At 42.6% G+C, this 27,872-nt stretch overlaps 3 protein-coding genes across 3 annotated transcripts; all 3 read left to right on the top strand.

The window, feature by feature from the left end:
• The first annotated feature begins 1,599 nt into the window (after positions 1 to 1,599).
• On the top strand, positions 1,600 to 8,539 carry prim1 (DNA primase subunit 1). Its single transcript, XM_049023886.1, has 13 exons — positions 1,600 to 1,924; positions 2,223 to 2,380; positions 2,517 to 2,623; positions 2,697 to 2,770; positions 3,582 to 3,718; positions 4,142 to 4,200; positions 4,285 to 4,395; positions 5,212 to 5,299; positions 5,396 to 5,528; positions 5,815 to 5,884; positions 6,633 to 6,733; positions 7,563 to 7,661; positions 7,927 to 8,539. Exons 1-13 carry the CDS (start codon positions 1,816 to 1,818, stop codon positions 7,944 to 7,946), a joined length of 1,266 nt encoding a protein of 421 aa, XP_048879843.1. The 5' UTR covers positions 1,600 to 1,815; the 3' UTR covers positions 7,947 to 8,539.
• A 1,606-nt stretch (positions 8,540 to 10,145) lies between these two features.
• On the top strand, positions 10,146 to 19,820 carry LOC125747721 (nascent polypeptide-associated complex subunit alpha-like). The gene is made up of 8 exons (XM_049023170.1): positions 10,146 to 10,276; positions 10,813 to 10,888; positions 16,376 to 16,461; positions 16,559 to 16,636; positions 16,970 to 17,116; positions 17,696 to 17,824; positions 19,260 to 19,382; positions 19,475 to 19,820. The coding sequence occupies exons 2-8, from the start codon at positions 10,819 to 10,821 to the stop codon at positions 19,487 to 19,489; spliced, it is 648 nt and encodes a 215-aa protein (XP_048879127.1). The 5' UTR covers positions 10,146 to 10,276; positions 10,813 to 10,818; the 3' UTR covers positions 19,490 to 19,820.
• Positions 19,821 to 21,407: 1,587 nt separating this feature from the next.
• Positions 21,408 to 26,827, top strand: ptges3b (prostaglandin E synthase 3b (cytosolic)). The gene is made up of 8 exons (XM_049023128.1): positions 21,408 to 21,631; positions 23,482 to 23,595; positions 24,068 to 24,137; positions 24,240 to 24,338; positions 24,687 to 24,776; positions 25,015 to 25,071; positions 25,752 to 25,779; positions 25,954 to 26,827. Coding segments are annotated over exons 1-8 (480 nt in total). The 5' UTR covers positions 21,408 to 21,629; the 3' UTR covers positions 25,974 to 26,827.
• The last annotated feature ends 1,045 nt before the right edge of the window (positions 26,828 to 27,872 follow it).

Genomic DNA, 27,872 nt, shown 5'->3' with positions numbered 1-27,872 from the left:
TGCAACGTGCAGGGCCACCAACAACTATCCATCGATGGCCCTTGACGCGGGGCCCCTGAGGTTGAGTGTGAGCATCAAGGCTGTATCACACTGATCCCCACCAACTGACCCCATCCCAGGACCTGCTCACCCCCCCTGCACCCAAATGAATGCAACAACAATGATCATGTAGTGTGTGAAATTTCCCTTACATGAACCACAGATAATAATACTTTTGCCACATGAGTCATTCATTACATAAACACAGATAATACACGATATTTTGGTCTGTATAAATCATCTTTGGTGAAATCTATGTTTCTGCACAGTCAGAATTAGGTCAGATGTCCAGTTAATAAACACCGGGATTATCGATGAGCCGAGTACGATATAATCATCTCAAAATATTCCATTCATTCAGAAATATTTGCAGTCTCATTTTCAGAGGTCAGACTGCCTATTCACACTACAGCAGAAACCACTGATGGCAGAGACAAATCCAGAGGATTGAAACAAAAGGAGACTGTACAAGATACCAGAGAGGGGAGGTGTCTTGGACTAGCTCACAATGCAGATGCTGCACGCTGTCACGGGGCTCATGGAAACACGACTCATCCGCTGTAACCGTAGCCCTGCTCTGCTCTGCTCGGTTAGGCTCGGCTCGGTGTGACTGCAGCAAAGGAGGTGGTGGGCGGGGGCGGGGGGAGTGGGTGTCTGGTACATGGTTTCGTAAGGGTCTGGGTGAACCTGTGGAATAACATTATTTAAGTAATGACTGCCCTCTGGTGGGAAGAAAAGGGAAAGGCAAGACTGCAAAAAATGTGCGCTACTTAAATCATGGTTTTCAACTTCGTCGTCCTTATGCTGGCTGTAAAAACGCATTACCAGCGATCAAGTGATTTTATACGCATATAACGGACCATTATAACTGAACACTGACTTACGGCCTCATAATGGCCAAACTCACAATGTATGCCAGCTATAATACTGAGTCAAACAAAAGGATATTCAACTAATACACTATAAAGATACTTTGCAAGATGCGGGAACCATATTTATGTTCGTTTATTTAATAACTAGATTATTAAAGACACTACATAGTCTTAAACATGTCTATAGCTTTGTCACTAGAGGAAACAAACTCAGCAAAACTGAAACGTAAGTGTATTATTAGTATTTTGCACGTTTTCAGTCTGTAAGTATAGTACTAACCATCTCATTTAACTGTATAGAAAAACTCATTATTACTTTCTTTATATCAGCACTTTTGTTACTTCTGTTACTAACTTAGTTGGACATGTTTGTAGAATTAGAATTTAGTGATTAATTGTCATTGTTGACACCTCACAGCACCCAGTACACAACAACGAAATGTGTTCTCTGCATTTAACCCATATGTGATAATGTGACATAGCAGGGGGGCAGCTAATTCGGCGCCCGGGGAGCAGTACATGGGGGCGGTACCTTTCTTAGGGTACTTCAGTGGTGCTATCTTTCAATTACAAGTGCACTACAGGCAAAGTACTCATTCCACTACAATGGCGTCAGCAAAAGGAAGAAAGACCGCGGTTTTTTGAAGTACGTCGAACTACATATTCCAGTAGCAGTAAGGGGGTTACTGTTTCCGGTTCCGGGTCAGGTTTTCCCGCGCCTCTTTGGTTAGCAGTGAAAGCTGTCATTTTTTACCTGTATCGCTTGTGTTTTATCATAATAGTCTATTAAATTAAATTTTAGTCTCGTTAGTTTGCTGTACCGTGTTGGCATACAATTCGGTCTTTTGCTGTTCAAAGTGCCTCATTAATTTAGCTAACAAAGTTTATAAGCCGCTTGAAAATAATGCCAACCACCGATTACGACCCAGGCAGTTTGCCTGACCTTCTGCCTCTGTATTACAAACGACTTTTCCCATTTTCTCAGTATTATCGGTGGCTGAACTACGGAGGAGGTGAGCATCGAGTAACTAAATACTTAAAAAAATCATTTCACTAGAGTTGAGGTAGTAAGATAAATCTTTGCCATTGTATGCTTCTTGTTTTATTGACCCCTTATTCGAGGTGTTAGCTTGCAGTAAGTAAAATGGCACGTTACAGGACTTCTACATTGCTGTCATACGCTGTTTAAGTGTTGATGCTTACGAAGGAGGCACGAACGCAAACGCGCAGTGACAGATTTACAGGCGATCACTTCGAAAGCTACGATTCGTTCTCCTTTATAACATTGCTTTTAATATCTCCACTGTATAGTGACAAAGAACTACTTTCAAAATCGGGAGTTCTCTTTCACGTTGAAAGATGACATCTACGTAAGGTACCAGTCTTTCAGCAATCAGAGTGAGCTGGAGAAGGAAATTCAGAAGATGAACCCATACAAAATCGACATCGGCGCTGTTTATAGTCACAGGGTCAGTAATGGTTGCGGTAAAGTTCAAAATCTAATCGCGCCACTCACTTTTAAAAGTAGCTTTCTTACATTTATCTAGAGATCTAAGTTGCTGTGTTAATGCAAAATTGTGACCGGTTCTCTTATGTTCCTCGCAGCCGAATCAACACAACACCATCAAGTCCGGTGTCTTCCAGGCCCTGGAGAAGGAGCTGGTTTTTGACATTGACATGACGGACTATGACGACGTCAGACGCTGCTGCAGGTAGTGCTCTGCTGAATGCTGCTCTTTATGGTGGCCGGAAACTGTACTGAAGGTGACTCCTCCATCATCACAGTGCTGCTGACATCTGCTCCAAGTGTTGGACTTTGATGACAATTGCCATTCGCATCCTGGACAGGGCACTGCGGGGTAAGCGTCAGAACGTGGCATCCTCTCTCTGTGCTGTCCCGTGCTTTATTGCACATATAACATTGCTAATTTATTATTGTTATTATCATATTTGTAGTATGACTGGTGTGTGAGTGTGCCCTGCGATTGGTTAATGACCCATCCTGGGTTATTCCCTGCCTTGCGCCTGTAACTTCCGAGATAGGCTCCAGACCTCCAGTCACCCTGAATAGGAGAAGCGGGTACTGGAAATGGGTAGATGGGTTGGATTTCTGTAGTACCTTAATATCCTGTCTTTTTCAGGACATTTTATTTGTGTGCTCTGTACTCTTCAAATTTGTTTGCACTACGTTTACTTTGTTTGCCTTGTATGTACTGTCCTTGCACCTTGTCCGCATGGCATATGTATGTTTGTCTGTGCCGCTGTATGCACCAGAATGTCCCCCTAGGATTAATAAAGTGCATCTTTATCTTAATGTTAACTTTTAACCTGATCCAGTAGAAGGTCATAGTGATCCTGGAGCCTATCCACACTGTACGGGGGGGGGGGGGGGGGGCGAGTCCATCTCAGGGCACATCCAGACAAACACTATGGTATACTGCAGAGGAAGAAACGCCATGCGTCATGGGGATAGCATGCAAACCGCATACACACACGCACACACACGCGCATTGGTGGGGAAGGAGCACGACCCACAACACTGGAGCCTTGATGCCAACCGCAAAAACACTGTGCCGTCCTATATAAATGGATGGAGACCCCCACCCCCATCCCCCCAGTAAGACGGCTGTGTTTCTCTGTCCTTCCCGGAACGCCTGGCTTTGTCCTCAGAGGACTTTGGCTTCCGGCACCTGATGTGGGTTTTCTCCGGGAGGCGAGGGGTGCACTGTTGGGTGTGCGACGAGGCCGCCAGGAAGCTGTCCGCCGCAGGCCGTTCTGCCGTCGCTGAATACCTCAGCCTCATCAAGGTAAGGAGAAGGCTGACCGGGCTCATCCCAGCCATGCCGATGTCACATGGTGCCGATTAAACTTACTCCCCTAAATACCAGTGCAGGTTTATCACGGTTTATTAAATTCATCTGGTTGTACACAAAAGAAAAGCTCTTGTATGCAGCATTCATGTAGGGGGCGCAGTTCTAAAATATTAACATCAAATGTTGCAATTCCGTGCGTTCGCAAGAGTAACATTCAGCTTTACTGAAAATTCCGTCTGACAGTACCTCAGTCCCAACGCTGCCAGGTACGGCAGCTTTCAATGTATTTATGAAGTAAATTCAAGTCGAGTGGCATGTGAGTTCATCGCTGCTTCTGCCTGTTGTGGCGAGATCGCAAACGGCGATTTCCCGCGGTTAAGCGTGACCCCCTCTTCTCGTCCGCCTGCCTTCCCCCAGGGAGGAGAAGACACTGTGAAGAAGGTGCAGCTTTCAGATCCGGTTCATCCTTTCATCAAGTGAGACCCATCCCGGCTGCCTGCGACTGAGGTCCCGATGCGATTCGGAGCAGACATAATGCGCCTTCCTGCATCCTCCCACAGGGATTCGCTTAAGCAGATCGAGCAGCACTTCGAAAAGTATGCACTGGTGGAGCAGGACATCCTGGGCAGCAAGGAATCTGCAGACAAAGTGTTGGCGCTGGTGCCTGACGATATCCTTTGTTTGAGCAGTCCCGGACATGTCGGTGATTAGCTTAGGTGATTTAATTGCAGGAACTTAGAGGGGTTAAGATTTGGAGCATCAATGGGAAAATGTAGTGCTTGATAAAGCTCTCACATATGAATATCTGCCTTTTTCTGTCATTAAGTGGCCATGGTTAGGTGTAGCTGGACGTAAGGTATTAGCTAGACATAAGATCGTTGGTTTTTTTTTTTAATCGTTGAATGAATTTAAGCTTCTCCATGATGTACATGTACATATGTATACGCCTTGTGATTTATTTCTCTGCGATATTCTTTAACAATTACCCCGTTTCATTTTGTGTGACCTTAAGCTTTGCTACCGGTGGCGGTTGTGAACAAACATTGAAGTATGTTTTTGCCCGGGCTTTGATGTATTTTAGGTATGTTGCAGTCTGAACTTCAGAAGAATCAGTCTTCCCTTTATCGATTGTGCAGTTGTGTGTTTCCTTTCCTTCTCCACGTTAGTCACGTTCTGAATGCCCAGGCTAACAAGTTAATAGGAATCCTATTACGTAAGCCATGCCCCATGTGGGCATGTATATATTTTCTCAAAGATAATGTTCTAACGTGATGCTACGGTCTACCTTGGTCGAGCGAAATGCACATTTGATCATTACAGATTTGGTGCCCTAATGGCATGATGGATGAATCTGGTTTCCAGTACTAGTTGACTAGCTTTCTATGTGATTGTTTCCAGACTCGGATTCGAAACCGTTTTTTGACTTGCGCACATTCAGCACCTTCTGTATCCCGTCGAACGAGACGTGATCCTTAACCTTCCACACAAGTTCGGAAGGAGCTGCAGGCTGTCTTCCAGACTGAAAGGAGCCCCATCGTCCGATGGAGGAAGCTGACAGCCGCTGTGCAGGCCATGGTGAGGCGAGACCCGGCGTGCGATTCGGCTGCATCGCTACGCCTCAAACTGTCTTTCGGCATTGGGTTTATTTCCCCCCCCCATCTCAACACATAGGGGACTGCAAAAAAGGGCTTCTATGGCGACAAGGAGATCATGCTGCAGTACTGCTACCCGCGGCTGGACGTGAACGTCAGCAAAGGCGTGAACCACCTGCTGAAGAGCCCCTTTAGCGTCCACCCCAAAACAGGTACTGGGGGATTCCTTTAAGAACTCGCTCAAAAAAGTTGAGTGGATGTGGATTTATATTACATTTAACACTTTTTTTTTTCATTTGGGATTGTGTGAAAACTTACAAATATGCGCTGAAATCCAGATTCATGAGTAAATTGATACACCCAAATAGACATTTTAGCTTCATGTACCACCTTTATGTGTTTTTTTTTTAATTATTGAGCAATAATATTGGATGCCTGCAGCGTACTCCAGTGATGGACTGGACAGATGTTTACGCTAAAAATGCATTTTCCAAACAGGACGGATTTCAGTGCCCATTGACCTGAAGGCCATAGACAAATTTGATCCTTTTGATGTCCCCTCTATAACGTGAGTCCTGATACTAGACATAGTATTTATCTTTGTGGACAGAGAATTTTCAAGTTTATTTATTGTGACGTTTCAGTTTATAAAGCATATGCTTTCTAGATTATACAGTAATAATGGGGGTGGTCTCATGTACCAAGTAATTGCAGTGAAAAATCCACGTACAAGTAAGAAATGTTTTTTTTCAACATATTTATGGATTAGCGGTGAATTTAGACCATCAGTTGCAGTCAGTTGGCACAGGTTTTGATAGGTCAGATTGATTCCAAATAAAGATGACATAATTCACTATCTTTAACAGTTATTGAGACATGGCTATTGGGGTTTCCCCTGATCTAAGGAATGTTCCTGCATTTTCATTTCCTTGGCGGGTTTCTGTCTTTGTGGGATTTCACTACAGATCTGCTGGAAAACTTTGTTTTATTTTGCTACATAATTTAGTGGGCTTTTCCTGGGCTTCTGTGGGAAAATTGATGGTGAAACTGACAAGTATTTCAGCTGAAAACTGAAAAAAAAATAACAAGGTATAGAGTAAGAAGTATCCGTTATTTTCATGAAGAATTAAATGTGACACTCTGGACAGAGAAATAAGTTGAAATGAAGCGTTTTGGGCCAGTTTTACACTTTCCTCCAGTTAATGCGCTTACCTGCAAATAGTAACTGAGCTGTGCCCTAGATCCATTTAATTTTTGGCAAAGTCCAACAGAATGGCTGGAACAAGCTTAGCGGAGTGCTCTTACTGTCTTACCAGCATGATCTGTGAAGAGCTGGACCGGCCCAAAACGGCAGAGGAAAAGGGGGAGGCCACGGCAAGACAGACTGAGAACAACGGGGAGCAGCGCAAGGTTCGAGGTGGGCGAATCCTGACGGGGAGGAAAGTGGCCAATCAGGGCCAGGCCTTTTAAGCTGATCACTCGGCTCATTTTGTCCATGGGTTTAGAAGCTAGTAACCCAGTAGATTTCTTACTCGTATGTGTTTTTTTTTTTTTTTTTTTTGGTGATTCAATGATATTTTGTTTTATCAGATGAAATTAGGACAGGCAGTAACTGAATCAGCATTTTGTATAATGTGTCTTTCCATAAAATGTTACGTATACCAGCAGTGGAGATTTTCTAGTATAGGTATTGGTTCATGTTGCATTCTGAGCTGTTTCTGTACTAAACGCTGTGCTTCCTGCAAATGATCTCATCACAATAAAACTGGTGATGTATGAGCAAAGTTCCACACATGACGATCTGCAGTCCCAGGACCGTAACATAAAAGGAATGAGAGCATGACCACAGCACCATGATGCTTTGCTAAGCTAATATTAACGTCAAGGTCATATTTCAGCATATATTCGCATGATTACAATTTCTTTATTTAGCAGAAACTTTTATCCAGAGTGACGTACAACTGAGAGAGCAAGGTCAGCCAGTCAGCCACATGGGGTTAAGGGGTCTTGATCAAGGGCTCAATGGTGAAATTCATCTGCTGACACTGGGATTTGAACCGGTAACAGAGTCCTAACCTGCTGAGCCACACACCATTAGAGATGTAACCTCATGTCTTTGAAGGGGTGGGATTTGAACCTCCCTTAAGCTGTGAACAGTTTTTTTTTCTTTTTTAAAGTATGGATTAAATGAAGTGGGACAGCAGCTTTGTCTGAGCTGACACTCTCCCTACTTCTCCCTCCTGCAGACTACAAAAGAACAAGCCTAGCAAAGTATGTGAAGCTGTTTGACCAGTTTGTGGAGGAAATGGAACAGTGTCGCAAGGGGGAGCTGCTGAGGAAGAGCGGTGAGTCAGAGCTAGTCCTGTGGTCGTCAGCCTGTCCCTACACGGACAGACCTCCCCCTGGCAAGACTCGTCAGTGTCGATGCAAAACGATTTGATTGAGGGGGGTAAAGCTGCATTTTTTTTAAATACCTTGCCTGTGGCAAACTTGTGATGGCTCAAAATGTCTGTCAGAATTGGGCATGGTATTGAACCCTGCTAGGTGCTAATTAGTAGTGGGACAGACTTGTCCTGTGATGAGTCTGACCGGTGATTTCTCCAAACGCAGATCTCCAGAAGGACTTTTAGACGGCGAGCTGAAGATTACAGAAGACGGAGATGGAAGGAAGGGAGTTCTGTTTTCCACGTTTTGTAGGCTTGCGAGCATCGCCTTTGCCTGCGCCTCTCCAAACTCCAGCAATAACTCGGCAGTGGCCAAGAGATTTGGCTTGTTGCAAAAAGATAGTTAGGGAGCCTGGAGCACTTGTACAGGAACAGGCGTTCTGAAGGTTTGGTAATTGCAGCGTCATTGAGATTTTCCGCAGTTGCACAAGACATGACCCATTAATCGATTGCTTGGCTATAATAAGGAAAGAAATTAGTGATTTCAAACGTGAGTAACCTATTCGCTACCATGCCTTAAGTGACCGGAAGCTGGCTGTGAAGTTTGAAAGAGAAGACCAGTAGGTACCGCAACTCCAGACTGTGTAAGAATTTGCTTCTTAGCTATCAAATGTAAGGGGGGCTTTCTGATTGGTCATTTTAAACTGAGGTTCTTTGATAGCCACATTTAAACTGTTTTTTTTTTTTTTGGATGGATGATGTGTGGAGTTCCTGCTGAGAAATGTAGAAAACTAAAGAGACAACAGTTTTTTACATTCCCAATAAACGTATATTCTGTATTGGTTGACTCTTTGTTTGGATTCCTATTCCATCCAGTAGTTTCCAGTAACTGGGTGGTGTAGTGGAACAGGGACTGTTACCTTGTATGTCTAGGGTTGGGTGCTCAAATCCTGCTTTCCCCTGCCTGAGCACATGAAGTTAGTTGAATTAATAATTTTTGCATCACCTACTGTGTGTGTCTATCTCTCTGCATTGGACTGGGATAGGCTCCAGGCCCCCTCAGCCCTGACCAGGATAAACTGCAGGAAGACACATAGTTTGCTTTCCAGTAGCTGCTTATTCACTCAGTCATCCAGTAGCTATCCTGATGCACCTGGACCTGGAACGTTGCCCAGCCAACAGATGGCCACTGGTATATATGGTTATGAAATCACCTATATGGCCTGATTCGTGTTAAATGTCTCTGCACTACCTGAAAAGTGCTGGAGGGCAAAAAATAAAATAAAATTGATCTGTGGAAGCCCAGGCCAGCAGGTCCTGCCATCTCTCCTGCTGTGAGTAAGTGCATGCTGGGTGTGGTGCTGGTTTTCATTTCCTTTTAACTACGTGGAAGCACCGGTTATATATTTACACGTAAATCTGAAGGTACTACCTTGGAAATGACACCTGGCCCATGGTGAAGGTGGTGGTTGTTGTAAAAATACACACACGCATGGGGTGAGAGTTTTAAAGGGGGGGTGAGAGTTTTAAAGGGGGGGTGAGTAGGAGCCTGTGAATCTCCAGCTTATGGTGCAGGGGTTTGTGTGCCTCTCTGATCCTCGGAGTTATGTTGTCAGAGGCATTTATACTTATAGCCCCCTGGTTAGTTGCCAGTGTGTTGGAGTTCGCCTTGGTGAATGAGAGGGTCGCCTCCCTTCGACTTTGTGTCAGGAGATGGGCTCTGACTGTTGTGGCGGGTAAAGAGAGGAGCTGAGCTGCCAACTGATCACCACCTGGTGGCGAGTTGGATCCAATGGCAGGGGAAGATGCCGGATAGACCTGGTAGACCCAAAAGCAAAGTGAGGTGTGCTGGGAGTCTCTGGCAGAAGCCCCTGTCTGGGAGATCGTTGACTCGCACCTTTGGCAGAACTTCTCTTGCATCCTAAGGGAGTCAGGGGACAAAGAGCCTGAATGGACTATGTTGCAGGACTTCATTGCCGAGCTTGGGTAGCTTGTGGGAATCCTGAAGCAGCTGGCAGGTACCAGCAGGCCAAATGGGAAGCGACTTTGGTAGTTGCTGAAGCAAAAACTCGATTGTGTGAGGAGATTGGTAAGGTCATGGAAAAGGACTTTCAGTCGGTCTCAAAGATTCTGGCAACCTGGAAACTACATTACAATATAGTGCCGCACTACTAACCTGTCTATCCTTCCGTCCTTGATCTTACTTCTAATGAAAGCCTTATATGAAGATTAATTTATTCCGAATATATTTATAGTTTCAATTTTCTTAATTTTTTTCTTTAATAGTACAAGGAAACGTTGAATTCATATATCGGGATATGTATGAACATGTTTTACACAACCGCTGAATAGTGCCAACACACACGTCTGTTGGAAAGGAAAGAACACTGAAGCAGAGAATATCGCACGTGTGAAGCGATACAATGTGACGGACCGCCTTTCCACCCGGGCATCGCTCCCATAGGATCGCTCCTGCCATGCGCAATGTGGAATACGCCGGTGAACCGGAAACACTATGCAACACTCGGGGTCAAATCCTCTTTTCAAGCCGCCTGGGATCTTGAACTCTCGCGGAAGTAAGGGATTTGATTGTGAATATTTTTAGTTCTTAATTCCTTCCAGGGTTTCCCTTGTGTTTTAGTACAATAACTAGCTGGTTGGCTGTTTTGTGCGTTTTCACAGTATTTTCTTTAGCTAGAGAGTACATTATACACAATTCATTACCTCCCTGTTATTGCTAGCGGTCGTTCTCCTAATGCTTTCTTTTTTTTACCACTGTATAGTATAATATGAAGATATTATCTCACATAAAAATGTTAAAAAAAACTTGACTTAAACTGAAATTAATCTTGGTCATTGGTTCATCAACCTTAGCTTATCAGTGTGCTGCTGAAACGTACGAATCTAAACTATCGAGCTATCTTAGCTTTTGCAAACGGATATATCCATGTCTGTAAAGTCTATATATTGGAGTTTTACAAGACTTTCAGCCATGTGGAGGGTTCTGTACGTGTCTGTTGATGAAAGTGTAATTCATCCTTGGCAAACTACATTTTTGCTGGTGAGAGATTTGTATACCCTTAATCTGGCAAGTAACCCAAACCTCCCATAGACAGGTATGCCCAGCCAGGCCACAGATACGGTACCGTCCACGGAGCGGGAGATGCAACAGACTCAAGTGGAAACCGGTTAGTATGTCCCCGCATGCTGAAATCAATCTCTGCTTGAGCTCGACCAAATGCAAAATGCTAGTCTAACAATCCAACGAGTGGACTTCCGAATAAATGTCAATAAGAAAAGTAATTGAAATTTGGCATGCCCTCATTCGGCAACATAATGCCTAGAAGAGTACTGAATCTTTTGTACGAATGTACAATTAAAAATGATCTATTTGTTCAGTATTAGGTTTAACGGCAAAACCAATTGATTTTTCGTATAGATGTAGCTAGCGCCACCTTCTGGTCATAATGATTGCGCCCAAGATTTTGCTCATTTTCTTCTTTATTGTTCTTCCTTTAAAATGTGATTAGCTGAAAAGAGGAGCGGTTACAATTTTGTGTTACCGTTTTTTTACGGGTGTATTAAGATTCCGGAATGGCCTGTGGTTGTCAGGATGTTTTGAGCAGTGCTTATTCGATTTATCGGTTAATATGTAATTTCGGTCTTACATTTTTGTGTGTCGTGTTTTTAGGTTTATTAATGAAACATTCTTTTTATCATTTGATTGTTCGTTTGCCCCTTGTATCTTCCCTTAATCTTATCTGCTTCAGCTATTTCTTCCTCTGCTTCCAGGAACATGTGCTTGTAGATTACTATAGACTTTATTGATCCCTGGGGGAAATTCTGGAACTATACCTCTGTTCTAATGAAGATGTGACCCAGATGTGGACAGGTCAACTGGTTTTGCTGCATCTGCTCCGTTTCTAGCCCCAGATACACCCTTTCATTTCTCGTCAGGTGAATTAGTCTACATCTCAGTCTGGGGTGCATCTCCAGATGGCTTAGTCTGGGAAATGCAAAGAGTGACTAATTCCCAATCAAGCATTACAGGTTCATTAGTACCTACTGTTTCATCTGGAGTGTCCCTGCACACACATCATCCTTACTGACGATGTGTTACCCTGCCAGGGTTAGAGAACCTGCCCCGGATGCACTATCCCTTTAAGTTGGTGCCCTTTAATCACTGCGAACCTCAACCAGGAGAGGAGACTTTCATCTCACTGTATGCTAGATATAAAGGTAACTGATATCATTGGATCTGCTCTTGCTGGCATCCCTGCCCTGCCCGTTCTGGTGCACCTAAGCACACGTGCACATCTCCAGAAGATTGTCTCATCCTGCTCATCCTCTAGCCCTGTCCGTCATCATCTAGCCCTGTCCGTCATCATCTGCTGTAATCTTTGCTTCTCCTGATGTGCTCCTGAAATGCCCTAAGAACCTGGTGTCTGATTGGCTGGTAGAGGCCTCTACAGCCTCCTTCCTTCCTGTTCCTGTTTTTCCCCTCAAAAAATAGCTGATCCAATTCCGATACACAACTGCTCCTACCGATACTGATTCCAATACAAGAGCTCTTTTTACTTGTATATTTATTATATTAAAATATTATTTATTTCATACATTATTAAAATATATAAATGAGTAAATGCAGAGGAAAAATGTATGCCAAAAAAATCTTTGGGCTACTAGAAACATGCGTAACGTACTGTTCCACCTTGTTTGTTTAGGCTATTTTGAGGCATTTGCAGTTCAGTTTGATTATCTTCCAAATGAGGAAATGCAAGTCACGAATGCTTACAATGTCCCATAGTATTTCTCCCACTGGTATCAGCGGTTACACTTCATTGTAATAGCAGCCACCCTGTATCACAAAACAGCCCAGACTAGCGACTCCCGAATCATCCATTGCTTTCTTTCATATTACTCGCACACTTGCGTGTGCTTTATTTGGAGGGGTTTTCCACTAAACACTACTCCCACCACTCAAAACTTAAGATTGTAAATTGCTGCTAGTTGCTGTTAAGTGTAAAATACTCCCAGACCATCACCCTCGTATGTTCTTGCGCTCCTCGCACTGCAAAAGGTATGAGCATGATGTCACAGCGGGCATAAGTCACTGCTCTCTCCCATTGAGTGGCAAGGAATTGAGTTCCTGTATTAACGTTCAGCTTTAATGTCGCAAAAACACGTCTCAGATCGGAGAGCTGTCGTGCGATTGTGCAAATAGCTTCTATTTTGAGTTAAATCTATCTTTTGGAGATAAAAACTAAGCAAGTATCAGATGTGGAGACCCCTAAAGGCACCCATGTAGCCTACAAAGCAGTCTCATCTGGTAGTGATATATGTCCTTATGATAGTAATAAACATTAACGTTCAGATGCTCCCATTATCCCTGTGCTTGTCTAGTACAAGGTTATGGGGATTCTGGAACCTGTCCCAGCAATACGCAGGGGACACCTAAGGCAAGATGCTGGTCCACTGCAGAGCCTATTCACACCTGCACTCTCATTCTATGAACATTTTAGAGATGACAGTTTGATTAGCAGCATGTTTTTGGACTATGGGAGGGGAACTGTGCTCTTGGAGGAAACCTGTCCACACATAGGGAATATACATGGTCATTGCCAAATATATTGACACCAGTGCGTTCTTTTCAGAAAATGCATTGTTTCTTCCAGAAAACCGTTGCAATTTCAAATGCTTTGGTATCAACATGTTTCTTTTGTTTGCACTGGCAAAGCACAAAAAGGCTGAGGGGGGAAAAAGCTAAATCTGGTATCGTTCCCCACAGCATCCCAGTAATGTATTAGACAAAATTATTGGCACCTTTTCCAAAATTGTAAGAAATAATTGGATTTGAGTCATGATGTGACTTTTTAAACTCGCCTGTGGCTAGTAACAGGTCAGGCCAGTCAGGCTGGGGAGCGTGCACTGATGCAGTGCACTGATGCACCCACCACATGACGAAACACCTTGGAATGCTGACTGGTGGTCATTGGCAAATTCTAGATCAGGAAGTCTTTCCTCACCAGCAGATGCCCCATAGCTGCTGGACCCCACAGCCCTGCAGGGATTGAACAGAGTTGTAGCAAGAACACCCCTGGCAAACCCCAAAATGAACTGGGAAGAATGCGGAGGTTCTCCCTCCACTCTGCACAGCACTCACGGCACCAGTGAACAGGCCGGCCATGATGTCCAGCAACCTTGGGGGGGGATTCTGCAAAGTCTCAGGACGTCCCACAGGCCAACTCGATCAACTCAAAGTCGAACGCTTTATGAAAATCAAAAAACGGCTGCATGAAACCTCTGCCAATATTTGTGCTTACGCTCCATGAGAACCCTCAGTGTCAGGATGTGGTCCATGATATACTTCTTAGGCATAAAACCAGACTGTTCCGGTCGCTGATAGGCGATCAAGTGATTACGGGTCCTGTTGAGGATTACCCTAGCAAGGACATTACCTGGCGCTGAGAGCATTGTCATCCCCCTGCAGTTGCCGCAATCCAAGTGATCACCCTTCCCTTTCCAAACAGGGACTACAAGTCTCGTTTTCTAGTCAGTTCAGGATGACATCTGACTCCTAAATGGAAGCAAAGATTGCCTGCAATGCTAGGAGGACAGCCCTACCACCAGCCTGGAGAAGTTCACCTCAGACACCACAGATCCCTGTGGCCTTCCCTACCCTCAGCTGATTCACCACCCGTGCAAACTCACTGCTGACGGGTGGATCAGCCTCAAGAATCATGAACCCAGTGATGTCGGAGCTGGAGGATCAGCTGTAAACAACTGTTCAAAGCAGCTGGCCCAGCAGGTTACAACTGCAGTGTCATTCCATCACCTGCCCTGACTACAAATCTCCGAGGAACAGATTCAGATGTACGTAATTCCTCCATAAGCAGGACGTGGGTCACTAAATCACAGATGGTGTCACCTGCTCGCAGATTAGTCTCTACAGACGCCTCCTTATCTGCCCTCACAGCCGTCCTCCTCAGTTCCTGGTACAGACTGGAGTTACACCAAGTCTGTGCTGCAACTCCTCTCTAATATCCAGGGTACTCATCAGAAACAGCCTGATCTTGGAATCTGGCCAAGTCCAACCTGGTTCTCCATGTACGTGGTGGCCTGCTGAACCTAAGCTGAGTCTTTAGAGTAGCAACAATAAGTTTGTGGTCAGAATTCACAAACTGGGCAGTTCAAGAGCCTCCAGTCTCTGCAGAAGAGGATGTGATCGATCTCCTTCATTGCACTACCAGTATTGGATGCGGCTCAGTGCGTAGACCTGACAGCCTTGGAGGAGCTGAGGTTTCGGATCTTACTAAGGTTACCAAGACCCGCAGCCCCTGGCCTTTTACAAAGTTGAGGAACATGGAGCCTCTCTCACCCCGGTCTCCAGACCCATGGGACCTGACACAATAACCAGCTCTCTCAGTGCCAGTGGTTGCATTGAAGTCACCCATGACCAAAGGAGTGTCACCTCGTGGGCACCCATCAACCATCTACTGAAGTTGTGAGTAAAAGGTCCCCTTCAATGAGACATCGCTCACTGCGGTCGGAGCATACACCGAGACAACACACAAGACACCCAAGGAGTGACATAGCCTAAGCCTCATAATATACTCGTTGAAAAGAGTGATATCAGACACCATCTGGAGGAGCTGATCTGCCATAGCAACAGCTACTCCCTGAGTATGGCAGCCATCAGAGTGACCAGACCAAAAGTGGGTGTGTCCACCTACAGAGATCTGGCCACTCCCCGGTCTGCGCACCTCAGAGAGTGCTGCCACCAAAAAGCAGAGTTCACGAAGATCCCCTGGCAGCAGAGGAAGCGGAGCAGAATGGTGTCTTGCCAGTTTGGACGTAGCTGCCATAAAATGTGCCAATCCTGCCACCGACCCCCAACATTTTTCCTTGCAAGTTGGAGGTGCTTGCAGGGCCAGATGCAGTTTAGCATCATACCCAGGACAGACAGGACAAGTAACAGGTGGCGGAAATGTAGAAATCCCACTGTCAACCAATTTAAATGGAGGAAAGTTGGCTCTGTGTCTGTGTGAACCGCATGGAGGAAAGAAGGAAGAGCCAAGACTTTTCTGAGTATTTGAGAACCAAAATTGTGGAAAGCAGGACCATGTCGAGGCCGCAGCAGCTGGGTGAAGGTGCCCTTAAAATCTGAGCGATCTGGAGTAGTCAAAAGAAGGGTGGTCCGAGATCCCAGTAGAGGTGTAAGAGGAAGTGTCATTGTTACAGGAAGTGACTTATTTGTTATAGTTTCCAAAGGGTGTGCTGCCATATATGGAGTTGTGGGTGCCGATAATTTTGATTGGTCCATTTTCTTGGGTTCTGTATGAAATGGTATCACATTTGACTTTTTCCTCCTTTTTAGGAATGTTCCACTGCAAACAAAACAAATAAATGTGAATACCCAAGCATTTGTAATTGCGACAGTTTTCTGGGAGAAGTGGTGCATTTTCGGAAAGGAATGCACAGGTGCTAGTATTCTTGACCATGACTGTTCTCTACACACACACACAGAGTAGGGGTGGGATTCGACCCACTGACCAGCCTTTCAAAACCCTCAGAATAACTCGGTAGATATCGCAGTGGCATATTGTTAATATTAACATATTGAGTACTGTGAATATCAGTGATGACCTGAATACAATCTGTTGGGTGCTGAACAGGCTCTGGCACGGAATCAGACAGCGATGATTCCATACCGGAACTGGAGGAGCCGGACTCGACACAAACACGGACGCAGCAAGCGCAGGTGCGACCCTTTTGCCCATTAGCGGCAGCGTCATTTAGCTTCCAGAACGTGTCACTAATCCTCACGCTTAGGCCTTAGTTCACTGCATTGTTTTCAGCTTGCAGCAGCTGCAGAGATTGACGAGGAACCCGTTAGCAAAGCCAAGCAAAGCCGAAGTGAAAAGAAGGCGCGCAAGGTAGGACCTGATCTATGAAGGAGCCGTATTGTACCAGTAGAATAGTAATGTTTCATTCATCCCCAAGAGGAAATTGTGTTTTTGTCTGTCTTATCTAGTCGTCCATGAGAGAGAGAGAGAGACACAGTGTGATGAGAATAAATTTCCAGGTCGCAGCGTGTGGTCGGATAGCATCCGGGGGCCCTGGAGAAACTGGGACCAACGGCCTAACAGTGGCATGACTCTGCCGACTGTCTTAGAACTGGTCACCTTCTGATCCCAGGCGCAGAGTTCTAACCCACAGAGCCCCTCCCCCGGAGCATTACCTAAATCACCTTTCCAAATGTGTTCCAGGCGATGTCCAAGCTGGGTCTGCGACAGGTGACAGGGATAACCAGGGTGACCATCCGGAAATCAAAGAACATCCTCTTTGTCATCACTAAGCCAGATGTTTACAAGAGTCCTGCATCAGACACCTATATTGTTTTTGGGGAAGCCAAGGTAAGGACTTTTTCAGGTTTTAAAAATAATTTACTGATGGGTAGTGCAAGTTATCACTGAAAAGTCACACTCTATCGATGTTTAAAATAAATGAATCCTTAAGTTTCCACTTGCACAAGTATGAATACTGTTACATTGGAATGATTCTCTTCGTCTACCCCATCTAGTTCTCCATAGCTTGGGGGGTCACAGTACAGGGTCAGTCAACATGCAGCACCCCTGAAGCTGGGGGTTAAGGGCCATGCTCAGTTAATTCAAGATGTTAATGAACGTACCACTTCTGGACATTTCTATACCTCATTGGCCAAATTTCTCAGCAAGTGCAGTTACAAATGTGTTAGATGAAATAGGTCATGTCTGAGCCTTGTTTTCTGATCTTCTGAATCCACTGAGAACAGCTTCACTTTTGGTATATTAAGCAACATCACGCATGTCTTGACGGCCTGTTCCTGGTAGAACTTCCACCGTTTTATCATCAAAAGCTTTCAAGAATGTGAAATGGCCTTGGATCAAGGGCATCTCTCCCATGCCAAAAATGCCGCAGAAGTCAACCTTACATGCTGATTTATCTGCCTTCAGATCGAGGACCTTTCACAGCAGGCCCAGCTGGCAGCAGCGGAGAAGTTCAAGGTCCAAGGCGAAGCGGCCTCAAGTACCCAGGAGAAAACGCAGACACCCACCGTGCAGGAGGAGAGCGAAGAGGAGGAGGTGAGGACATGGATGCTCAGTGAGGTCTGGATGTAAAATAAGAACCGGGAAACAGTAGTGTGTTCGTGTGTGAGAGAGATGAGAACCCACTGTTGCACTCCTACATGCTGAAAGGCCCTTTAAATTATCCCCTTGATATGAACATGCACACGTACACATACATAGACCTGCACTCATCTTTCTTGGGGCCGTCCATTCATTTCTATGGGCAAAACCCTAATCCCAAGAATGACATACTTCACCCCTACCCAGGCCTGACCTTAAGCAGAAGTCTTTTGGCTTCTTTTAGCTTTTTGATTGCAGTCACAGATTCTGTTCAGCACCCAACTGAACCCCCTATTCAGGTCGTCACTGATGTTCACAGTACTCAATGTAATGTATATCTGACCCCAACACGCACACAGAATCACAGTTGTGTTGACCCATCTGTATTGGAAATCTTTGGTCCAGTGGCCAAACAATCCATGGTCCTTAAGTCACATTTGCAGTCATGTAGTCATGTTTATGCCCAAGACCAGCCCATTTTGTTTTCATTCTGGGGGAACTTTGATAAATAATGCCACAGTTCAAGTCTTATTATCCTGATTAATTAATTGCTGGCATTTCAAGAAGAAACATAAATAAATGACATACTGGACTGTTCAAGCAGTCAAACTTTTTCAGCCCAGCCTAGTCTCTTTCAAACATCCGTTGTTTGAGAGTCTTCCAGTGATTTAGCAATAGCAAGTGATTAGTTGTCACCTCTGCAACCATGCACTATGTTCAAAGTGTGTGTGAGAGAGAGAGCTCATTAACATTCTAAAGCACTGGAGAATTTTAAAGTTGTAAAAAATTTTGTTTCTCACTGGCTCTAAATAATGACAAATTAAAAAATTTTTCTGACGTCACAACGGCTAAGCAGCCCACCAGGAAACCTTCAGTCTCTCTATTGGCCGCTGTGGACCAATCACTAGTCCTGATGCTTAAAATAAGTGACTCGGGGATGCCTAATGGAGATTTTTTGTCATGCAGTAATGGGTAGCCTGAAAACCACCAGTTATTCCTTCCAGTACAATGAGCACTTTGTCAAAATGTTCAATTTAAATACCAGATATCTAGTGCTTACAAGATTCAAGAAGATTTGTCACATGCACTGAAATGTAACTCAATCACTCCTGAAACTGTTGGACTAAATAAAAACTGATAAAAACTAAAAAAATAAATAAAATAAAGCTTTCCACGCACCATATAGACATTCAAATCATAAATCATTTAACAGACCCAACATGGTCGCTGATGCACATTTAATATTATCTGCCTGAAATCCCTGAAACTGGTTATCCTTGTGTGTCAAATCCCATTTTAAATTAAGTTTGATCCATGCGTTTGCAGGCTGGTGATTTTTCCAACCACATAAAATGCCTGGATGTGTAAATGTGAAACTTGTGTCTCGTAGGTTGATGAGACTGGGGTGGAGGTGAAGGACATTGAGCTGGTGATGTCTCAAGCGAATGTGTCTCGGGCAAAGGCTGTACGCGCCCTTAAAAACAACAACAACGACATTGTCAATGCCATCATGGTAAGCATGTACATGTCATACTTCTGAAATTGTTATTGCATCTATTATATTTATTGAATTATTGCACATGTACACTTTTTTTCCTTTTACAGGAGCTGACTATGTAGACGCATCGACTTGAGTCATGGTGTTTCAAGAACTTGATGAATCTACACCACGTTTTTGTATTATTTATAACCTCGTGACTTCTGACCTCCCCATATCTGGGTTTCTCTTAGGGCAATTGCTCTGATCTGTTTTTCACAAAAAAAAACTGCTCACATTAGTGTCCTTGGCTTAAAGAGAAAATGCACTCTGCAGTCACATCTGAAATCAACACACCCAAGAAGGATGTTCACACCCTTATTTTCTTTAGCCTTTTTTCCTATTAATTGTGCTGTGTTTTATAATAGTCATGTCCATTGTGGATTGACAGAATAAACACTGAATGTAACAGTTGTGAATTTTAAGATCAAAATCTTTTGAATCTGAGTGCGCCAGTCCCACCGGCTAGATCCAGTCATTGTCGCTTTATGGGTTAGGACTCTGTGTCTGTGATTGGAAGCTTGCTGGTTCAAATCCCATGGATAGCAGAGTGACTTCACTATGGGGGCTCTTAAGTAAGGCCCTTACCCCTGATTGCTCCAGGGACCGCATGACCCTATTTTCTCAGTTGTATGTCTCTTGGGATAAGTGTCGGCTAAATGTAATGTAAACAACTGAAATGCAGTCATTTACAATAAGTCACATTGTGGGTAGAGTGACGTAATCCTTGTGTAATTTATTGCCAACATATTTTTAACCTGGAACTTATTTCCTTAATAGTTCTTGCAGTACCAACATACTGACGCCGGTCAAGTTTCTCATTTTCTAGCAAGATATGAACAATAAAGGAACAAACACAATGTAATTATCAAAAGGCAGATATTTTGTTTCCAATAAAGCATTTGAATTTCCATGGCACAAAATCAAAGTGTGTGTTGTTTTATCATATATAAGACTGATAAGTTAAAAATCAGGGTAATCATATGACTACTGTATCCTTGAGCAAGGCCTTTAACATTTAACTGCCAGGGATGCTGGCTGTCCCGGCTCTCTGCCTCCACAAAAAAAAAAAGATTCATTGTATGTCTGCTAAGTATGCAAATATAATGTAGTATTACAAAAAATTGTTAGGGGATACTAATGTGAAATGCAATTCAGTTGTTATTACCAATCAAGCAATTTGTTACATCTTACTAGGTTTAATAATACAACAGTTCGCGATTTGTAGCTAAGCAAAGTAGTATGTAAGTCATATAAATATGTAAGCTTTTAAAATATTGAAAGAATTATGAAGCTTGGGGAAAAATTTACATACATTGCAAGATTCGATATCTTTTAACAAGAAGGTCAAAAACGTAGAATGTTGTATTTTTGAGTCTATTCACATGTAATGTTTTCAGACATATAAATATGCATAATATTATATGGATGGCTAAAAAAATAACTAAAGACCGCCCACACTCTGCTGTCTTCTATATCACTAATACAGCGTTGCCAACTTTGGTTTTTGACGTAGCTGATTTAGGCTGATAAAGGAATAATATAGATTTGCCGTAAGATTTCGTGCGTGAGCTTGAGAGTGAAAGCATGAGCGTCACGCAAGATGCGTGAGAGTTTGCAACCCTGCTAATAAAAATACAAGCTTGCGACAGTTAAAGCAGAACAAGGCGTAATTAAATACTGGCCGGCCGCCGAAGATAGTTGAATGAACTAATCGAGAAAATGAGTCACATCCCATAAACTGGGGTAATTCAACAATGCTGTGTTGCCAAATCGAATTATAAACATTTGGCAAATTCAATGAAATGCTTCACGAACATAACTATTGGGTAAAACAGAATACGATGTGGTTTCCCGGTGTTTAAAAGAATCAATCGCAACAACAGGTTAGCAAGATCGCCTGAAAATGTCGGCGTGTGCCTTCAGTGTAAAAGAACTTTGCACCGTGTTGCCATGGAAATCACGCCGTCATGGGCGGGGCGCGCAGAGGTTCCACCTTCTGCATGTCAGCGCGGCCATAGTGGATGATCTAGAAACGTCTAGCGCTACCGCTGCGTCATTGCGCGAGACCGAGAAAAAGAAACGCGCGAGGAGTGTGGAGTCGCCTATATCGTTATTCGCTTTTCTCCCTCGTTTCTCTTAGTGTAGTGAAAGAGCGAGTCGAGCAAGGCAATCCACAGGGGCGATACTGCAGTTCAAGAAAAGATTAAATTAGTCTTCGAGATGTAAGTTGTGCGGAGTGTGGGTAACGATGGCACAATTAAACAGTGGATTTTCAGCCTTTAGCTCGATAGCATGCTAGCTCCTTGTGATTTTGGGGTTATTCGTGATGTCTGTCATATACAGGTACACTCGTTCAGTGGTTGGCGGGAGCAGTGCAGGCTGTGAATTTGCGGTAGGCCTCGCTTCACAGTGCATTTAGGATACTGGTTTATTGTCCTTAATTATAGCGTGTCGTATTCAAATCATTACTTGAAATCGGGTGGGTTTCAACGTGCGCTCCAGAACGTCTTTTAGCATGTGCTTAGCCATTGCATTTCTAAGAAAAATCTCTAAATAGATAGCACCATGCTTAGTCGTTTTTTTCTGCTTAGGCGTCTTAAATATAAAATGTTCTTTTGAAATATATATATCTATATATTATATAAATATATATAATATATATATATTTCCCCAGAACAAGATAGAACGTGGGATGATTATAATCTAACTAGCTTCTTAGCTAGCTAACTGAAAGGAATGTTTACCATTTTGCTTCTTAGATGAATGTCAAACAACTATCTGAATTATTTTGATCAGCTATGTAATAACTGATGCATATATATTTACCAAAAATAAAATGTAAAAGGGCGACTAATCATTTAACAAGGCAGTGTTGTAATTTAAAATCCAACATAGTAGGGGGGCTAACTACAAGGCCAAGGACAGGTACGCCGTTAAGTATACGTTGGCTAATATAATATTGGGCAAACGATCCATCCATTTATTTAGTAGTTTTATTAAGGCACGTTCCCTACGCTGTGAAATTCTGGGTAACTGGGTAGTCACATGGCTAGGGCCCGTTGCCGTGGTGACTCTGGAACATTCTCTAATACAGTTAATCGGCGGCTCTATAATTCCAGTTCACAGTAACCTTAGCTGGTGCTGTTTATGGGGGAAGCGCATAGCCGCGCGTTATAAACGCGCTAGAATTTCTATGGTTTGGGGTTTTGTGGGGAGCACGTTATTTTTTGTGTTTGCACTTTGACCGCCAACCCTTTACATTTACGTTAACATTCCTCCTTGATGTATACTGTTTCGTTAGCGTACTACCTCCCAACTCAGGTTCGTGCTAGCTGGTTTGGCTGTACTACGTTTTTTGCCTTGACAGGACTACAGTACCAGTTAATTTTATAGATGATGCCATTTTGTAAACTTGGGCGTGTGCGTTCATTTGTCACTGTACGTGTGGTAAGAACAAATCCAGATATACCAACCATCTTACAAGTTCAAAGCGCAATAATTAGTGATGAAAAACATACTGTGTTTTGGAAGAAGATAGTGTAATTGCGCGTGTTTTTCCATGCTACTTTTTGGAAAATGAGAACGACACAGCTTTTAGGGTTTTACTGTAACATGAAAAATGTACTGTGGTGTATCAACTGGGTGCCCTTTGGTATTGTACCTAGAGGGCGGCCCATCTCGTATTCAAGGTGAAATGTAAAGTTTCGGCGAAAACTATTTTTCTGTTAAATATTCGCAGTAGTGTATCCCTTAATGTGCAGGTGTTTAACCTTGCGAACCCGGCTCTGTTGACCAGTGCTATTCTGTATTGAACAGAAGAGGGCACCATTGTCACGTAAAGGTAGTATGAAATTAAAAGGGAGGAAGGAAGAACATGAATGAGAATTGTTTACCCTCTCATAAATCGGAGCTTATAGTCTTCTGAAATTCCGTCAAACGTGCTGTTCTGTAAATGTGCTCTATGGTGATGTCAAAATACAAGTTTTTTATTTTTTTCCTTCGCGTTTGGGCTCTGCATTTCAAAGCCTTACATCATGCTGATTCCTAATTCATTTATTTCTACTATCTCTAGGCAGCCTGCAACTGCAAAGTGGTATGATAGACGGGACTATGTCTTCATCGAATTCTGTGTAGAGGACAGTAAAGATGTTAAAGTAAATTTTGAAAAATCAAAGTTTGGTTTCAGGTAAGTTTCATTATTTTGGTTCAATATCAAATCAAGGACATCTATCAAAACGATTCTCAGGTGTATGGTTACATGATACATTGATTGCTGTGGATGTGTGCTGAATTTACTTTCTACCAATGCCTCTTTTTTTTGGCACTCTCATATTAGCATTTTAAGACAATGAATATTAGTCTTTTAAAATGCTTTAAAGTAACCATCAAATGAATATGTATACACTGCAGTAGTAGGGTTGCTAAACAGTGTAGGGAATTAAATCAAAGACCTTTGTATTAGATTGCTGTTTTTGTATTGCAGCATTGAATTTACGAGTTCCAGTGTATATGGTGCTTGATTTGATTGCAGTAGCCTCACGTGAAATTCTGAGACGGTGTTTAGGTCGACCCATTATTTGACCTTAAACTTCTGCACCCAATGTACTGCTATTTTGTGCTGAATCAATATTATGTTTGTGTGTGTTTTTTTTTTCCAGTTGTCTTGGTGGCCTCGATAACGTTAAACATCAGAATGAAATTGACCTGTTTGAAGCAATTGATCAAAATGTAAGATTTACTGTTATGTCACTGCTGCTTTTCTTTGATTTCACTCGCAGTGCTGCTTCTGTGGCAAGATAATGACTGAGTGTTTCTTTAACGTTCATATAGGAATCCAAACACAAACGTACAGATCGATCCGTGTTGTGCTGTTTACGGAAGGCGGAGTCTGGGAAATCGTGGCCGAGGCTAACAAAACAGAAAGAAAAGGTGTGGCTTTTGTATATATTGATGTCCTATAGAAGACCAACTAATCTTTTGTAGTTGGAATGTACTACCAGTAAGTCTCCAACAGCTTTTGTGCACTGAAATTGAACAACATTTAATGTATTCTTCTCTGCAGTACATATCCCCTAACTGCTAATTATTCTCAGCCCGCCTATGTCTGTCTCGGAGGGTTGCTTGGCTTTGTGTTCTGAATATTGATGCTAGTGGAAAGTAGTTTCACTCACTGATTTAAAATTGACATTATTTTCTTGTCAAATGTAAAACTTGGGTTGCTCGACATACTTGTGCATCACTCCACAGTGTTGTGAGAGATTCATTTCTGTTCCACAGATCAATTGGCTCAGTGTTGACTTCAACAACTGGAAGGATTGGGAGGATGATTCAGATGAAGAGCTGTCTAACTTTGACCGCTTCTCTGAGGTATGGGGACAAAGTTTTGCTGGTGTAAGACTCCTTTAAAATGGGGTGGATTTTTATTTTTTAATTAACGGTCTTAAATAGGATTTACGGAACTTATTCGTGGTCACTCAATGATGACATTACACACATTTCTGATGTAAAGGTATACCTTAATTTAAATGATACTGGCGATCTGAAAATGCCATGAAGAAATTTAGGAAAAGTGTTGCAGAATATTGATTGTGTGTAATGTTTGCAGATGATGAACAACATGGGCGGGGAGGATGACCTACCAGAGGTGGATGGGGCCGAAGATGTATGATTTACTTTACATTTTTACTGTTTCTGTCTGTATAGCTATCATTTTTGAATTGTATTTGTTTACAGTTAATTTGTATTGTTTTTGAAAGTCATGGTAAATGTGGGGAAATATTGTTTGGCCATGTTTCCAGGTTCAGTCATGAGATTCCTCCTAAAGCATCCCAGTATGCGATGTACTCAGTATGTGTTTAAAGCAGGGGAAGGTGTTAAAACCCATATATATTTGCTTGCTGCCTTTACTGCTTACAAATCTATAAACATGCTTGCTTTATGAGTTGTATTTAATGTAAGGGAAAACTGAGTTGTATGTGCATCATTATTTTGTAATTTTTATATAGTCAGTCTCATCACTAGACACCGTAACTGTGAACATGGATGCACTAGTTTAGGTTATGTTGAAACAATTTCATTGTCAGGTTTTTAAAGCTTCTCCCTCTCTTGAGTTTGACTATAACTCGGCCCTAAATGAACATCAGTTTTACCTGATATTAAATAGTACTGTTTTTAGATCAATAGAAAGCTGATTGTTGATCTTTCCCTAGTAGGATACAAAATGTAGTTTTAATTTTAACAGCTAATGTAAGTTTTGTTCGGATATTAGAAGCACAGTTTTGTCAGTCTGCAGCATTTAAAATGTTAATCTGATTATATCCACTTTTTTTTTTTAACCCCTAGGATGAATCTGCAGATAGTGATGATGAAAGTAAGTTTGCGTTTCACAAGAATACTTCCTTTCAAAATTAAGCCTGTTCGTTTTTATTGGACTTGGTTGTGCATGGCCATTGATCTGGAGATTTCATTTTGTTGTCAAATGGAGTTTCTTCCACTCTGCTTACTGGTAGCAGAAAGCTGAAATATTTAATCTTTTTATTTTCAGAAATGCCAGACCTGGAGTAAAGTCACCATTATTCCACAGTTCTTGTGACAACTTGGAGAAATCACAATTTTTTTTTGTTTTGTTTTTTTTTTTTTGAGGGGGGGGTGTCCTCGTTGCATCCAAAAAGTCAGTTTTCCTAACGGTTTCAAAAAGGCTTTGAGGGTTGATATGCATACTGTACAGAGCTCCATCAGTGCTGTGGTTCTATCCTGCATGTACCATGATGTACTTTCATGTTTCCACGGTGTATTACAATGTATAGTTAATCAAGTATATGGCTTTGCTGAGGAGAGATTAGCAAAGGGGTCTAATTCAGATCCCACTTTTGTATGTTCCCTTGACACACTTTAAAAAGTTAAGCACTGTTAAAGTTGCATTGATCAGTATGAAATGTTCCAGCGTTTATAGTAATTTCCTCTTTTCCAGTTGTAATAGTCTTAAATTTCTCATTGATGATTTTTTTTGTGTATTAAGCATTCATGCTTATGTAGTGCTGCTGTCTGTCTGAGAGGTAATTGATTGGTTTCCATGAGTGATTCTGCCACATTGCAAAGGGAAGCAGGTCTGACAGTTGACCACATGCCGGTAAAACACAGAAAGCTCTGTGAAGCCTGTACTCGTGTACATTTTGACCCTTCAATTACATGTACAGTTGAATAAAGCCTATACTAATACATCTGAATCTGAAGAATTAAAAGGTAACTAAACATGACCAAATTGTATTTGCACTGTCAAGTTTGTGTGTGTAGCCGGGATATTCTTATTTACTATGTATATCAACCTATCAGTTCATCACTGGTTGAGTAATTTCAGCTTGAATGCAATGGAGGACTTTTTTATTGTCTATCTTTCTAATAAACTTTGATTTATTTCATGATGTGTTTTTCCTGAGGATATGTGCATTACGTACATTTCTTTATTTTACAATGAATTAAAGGCTGGTCTCTTGCACTTTTCCATTAATGAAGCAACACTTTTTAAAGTAGTGATGTAGTAACCCGTGATCATTTTACTGAAATCTATGCTATAATGACAAAATGGCATTTGGATCTTAGAAGTGGATACACATGTTGAACGGCACGGTGGCTTAATGATTAGCGTTGTTGCCTCTGGGGTTTGAAGTTGGAAATAATTTACAAATTGTCATGCTGCCTTTCAGACTTCTGTACATTGCTACGCTAGAGGATGGGGAATGATGAGAGATCTTGGTGATGAATAACATGATCTACTTATACGATCTTGTTTGTGAGCCAGCTGAAAAATCAATTCGCTGAAGAAAATGGAGTCAGTGCAGCAAGGAAGATCATATATTAATTTAAAAGAATGAATCGTTCATTAACAACACCACTCTATTAGCTTTGCTCAGTGTGTTCACGCCTTCCCTGTGTCACATGGCTTTCTTCAAGTGATGCATAGCCTTGTAGTGAGTGGGTGTGAGTGTGCATGGACATCCTATTCAGGATGTACCCATGTGCTATATGCAGCCACACTTTCATTCTCACCCTCAGATCGTCCTCGACCAGGTTCAAAGATGGAAGGAGCCATAACTGTCTTTTGTCAGTAGAATATAATGTAAATAAAGTTTTACAAATTAAATCTCTTGAATGCAAGTGTTGAACAAGTTGACATGAAGGCACTTGTGTTGGTCTTATTTGCGATGCACTAAACTCTGGATTATGTAGAACCCCAAATGACATGGGCAAAAGCATATTATGTATTTCGTTTTACACAAACAAGCTTGCTGAATCATGCATCGCTATACTGTACATTTTTTTCAACAGATTGTTACATTTATCTAGCAGGCGCTTTTATCCAAAACAATGCGCAAATGAGAATCAGAGCAGGGTTGGAGGAGCATTTGGGGTTTGGACGTTTGCTCAAGGGCCCAATAGTGATATTACTCTGCCTCCTATGGGATT

This window comes from Brienomyrus brachyistius, chromosome 8 (assembly GCF_023856365.1).
Source record: "Brienomyrus brachyistius isolate T26 chromosome 8, BBRACH_0.4, whole genome shotgun sequence".
Taxonomy (NCBI): domain Eukaryota; kingdom Metazoa; phylum Chordata; class Actinopteri; order Osteoglossiformes; family Mormyridae; genus Brienomyrus; species Brienomyrus brachyistius.
The sequence above is the reverse complement of the archived record's forward strand: the minus strand, read 5'-3'. Positions and strand labels throughout refer to the sequence as shown.

What these genes read in the sequence shown, in the direction of transcription:
- ptges3b (XM_049023128.1), top strand. An exon ending in TAACAAAACAGAAAGAAAAG is followed by an intron (nt 24,339 to 24,686) that starts GTGTGGCTTTTG and finishes TCTGTTCCACAG; the next exon opens with ATCAATTGGCTCAGTGTTGA. An exon ending in TGCAGATAGTGATGATGAAA is followed by an intron (nt 25,780 to 25,953) that starts GTAAGTTTGCGT and finishes TTTTATTTTCAG; the next exon opens with AAATGCCAGACCTGGAGTAA.
- prim1 (XM_049023886.1), top strand. Translation starts at nt 1,816, where the DNA reads ATGCCAACCACCGATTACGACCCAGGCAGTTTGCCTGACCTTCTGCCT. An exon ending in GCGCTGTTTATAGTCACAGG is followed by an intron (nt 2,381 to 2,516) that starts GTCAGTAATGGT and finishes TGTTCCTCGCAG; the next exon opens with CCGAATCAACACAACACCAT. An exon ending in GGAGCAGCGCAAGGTTCGAG is followed by an intron (nt 6,734 to 7,562) that starts GTGGGCGAATCC and finishes TCCCTCCTGCAG; the next exon opens with ACTACAAAAGAACAAGCCTA.
- LOC125747721 (XM_049023170.1), top strand. Translation starts at nt 10,819, where the DNA reads ATGCCCAGCCAGGCCACAGATACGGTACCGTCCACGGAGCGGGAGATG. An exon ending in GTGAAAAGAAGGCGCGCAAG is followed by an intron (nt 16,637 to 16,969) that starts GTAGGACCTGAT and finishes AATGTGTTCCAG; the next exon opens with GCGATGTCCAAGCTGGGTCT. An exon ending in TTGTTTTTGGGGAAGCCAAG is followed by an intron (nt 17,117 to 17,695) that starts GTAAGGACTTTT and finishes ATCTGCCTTCAG; the next exon opens with ATCGAGGACCTTTCACAGCA.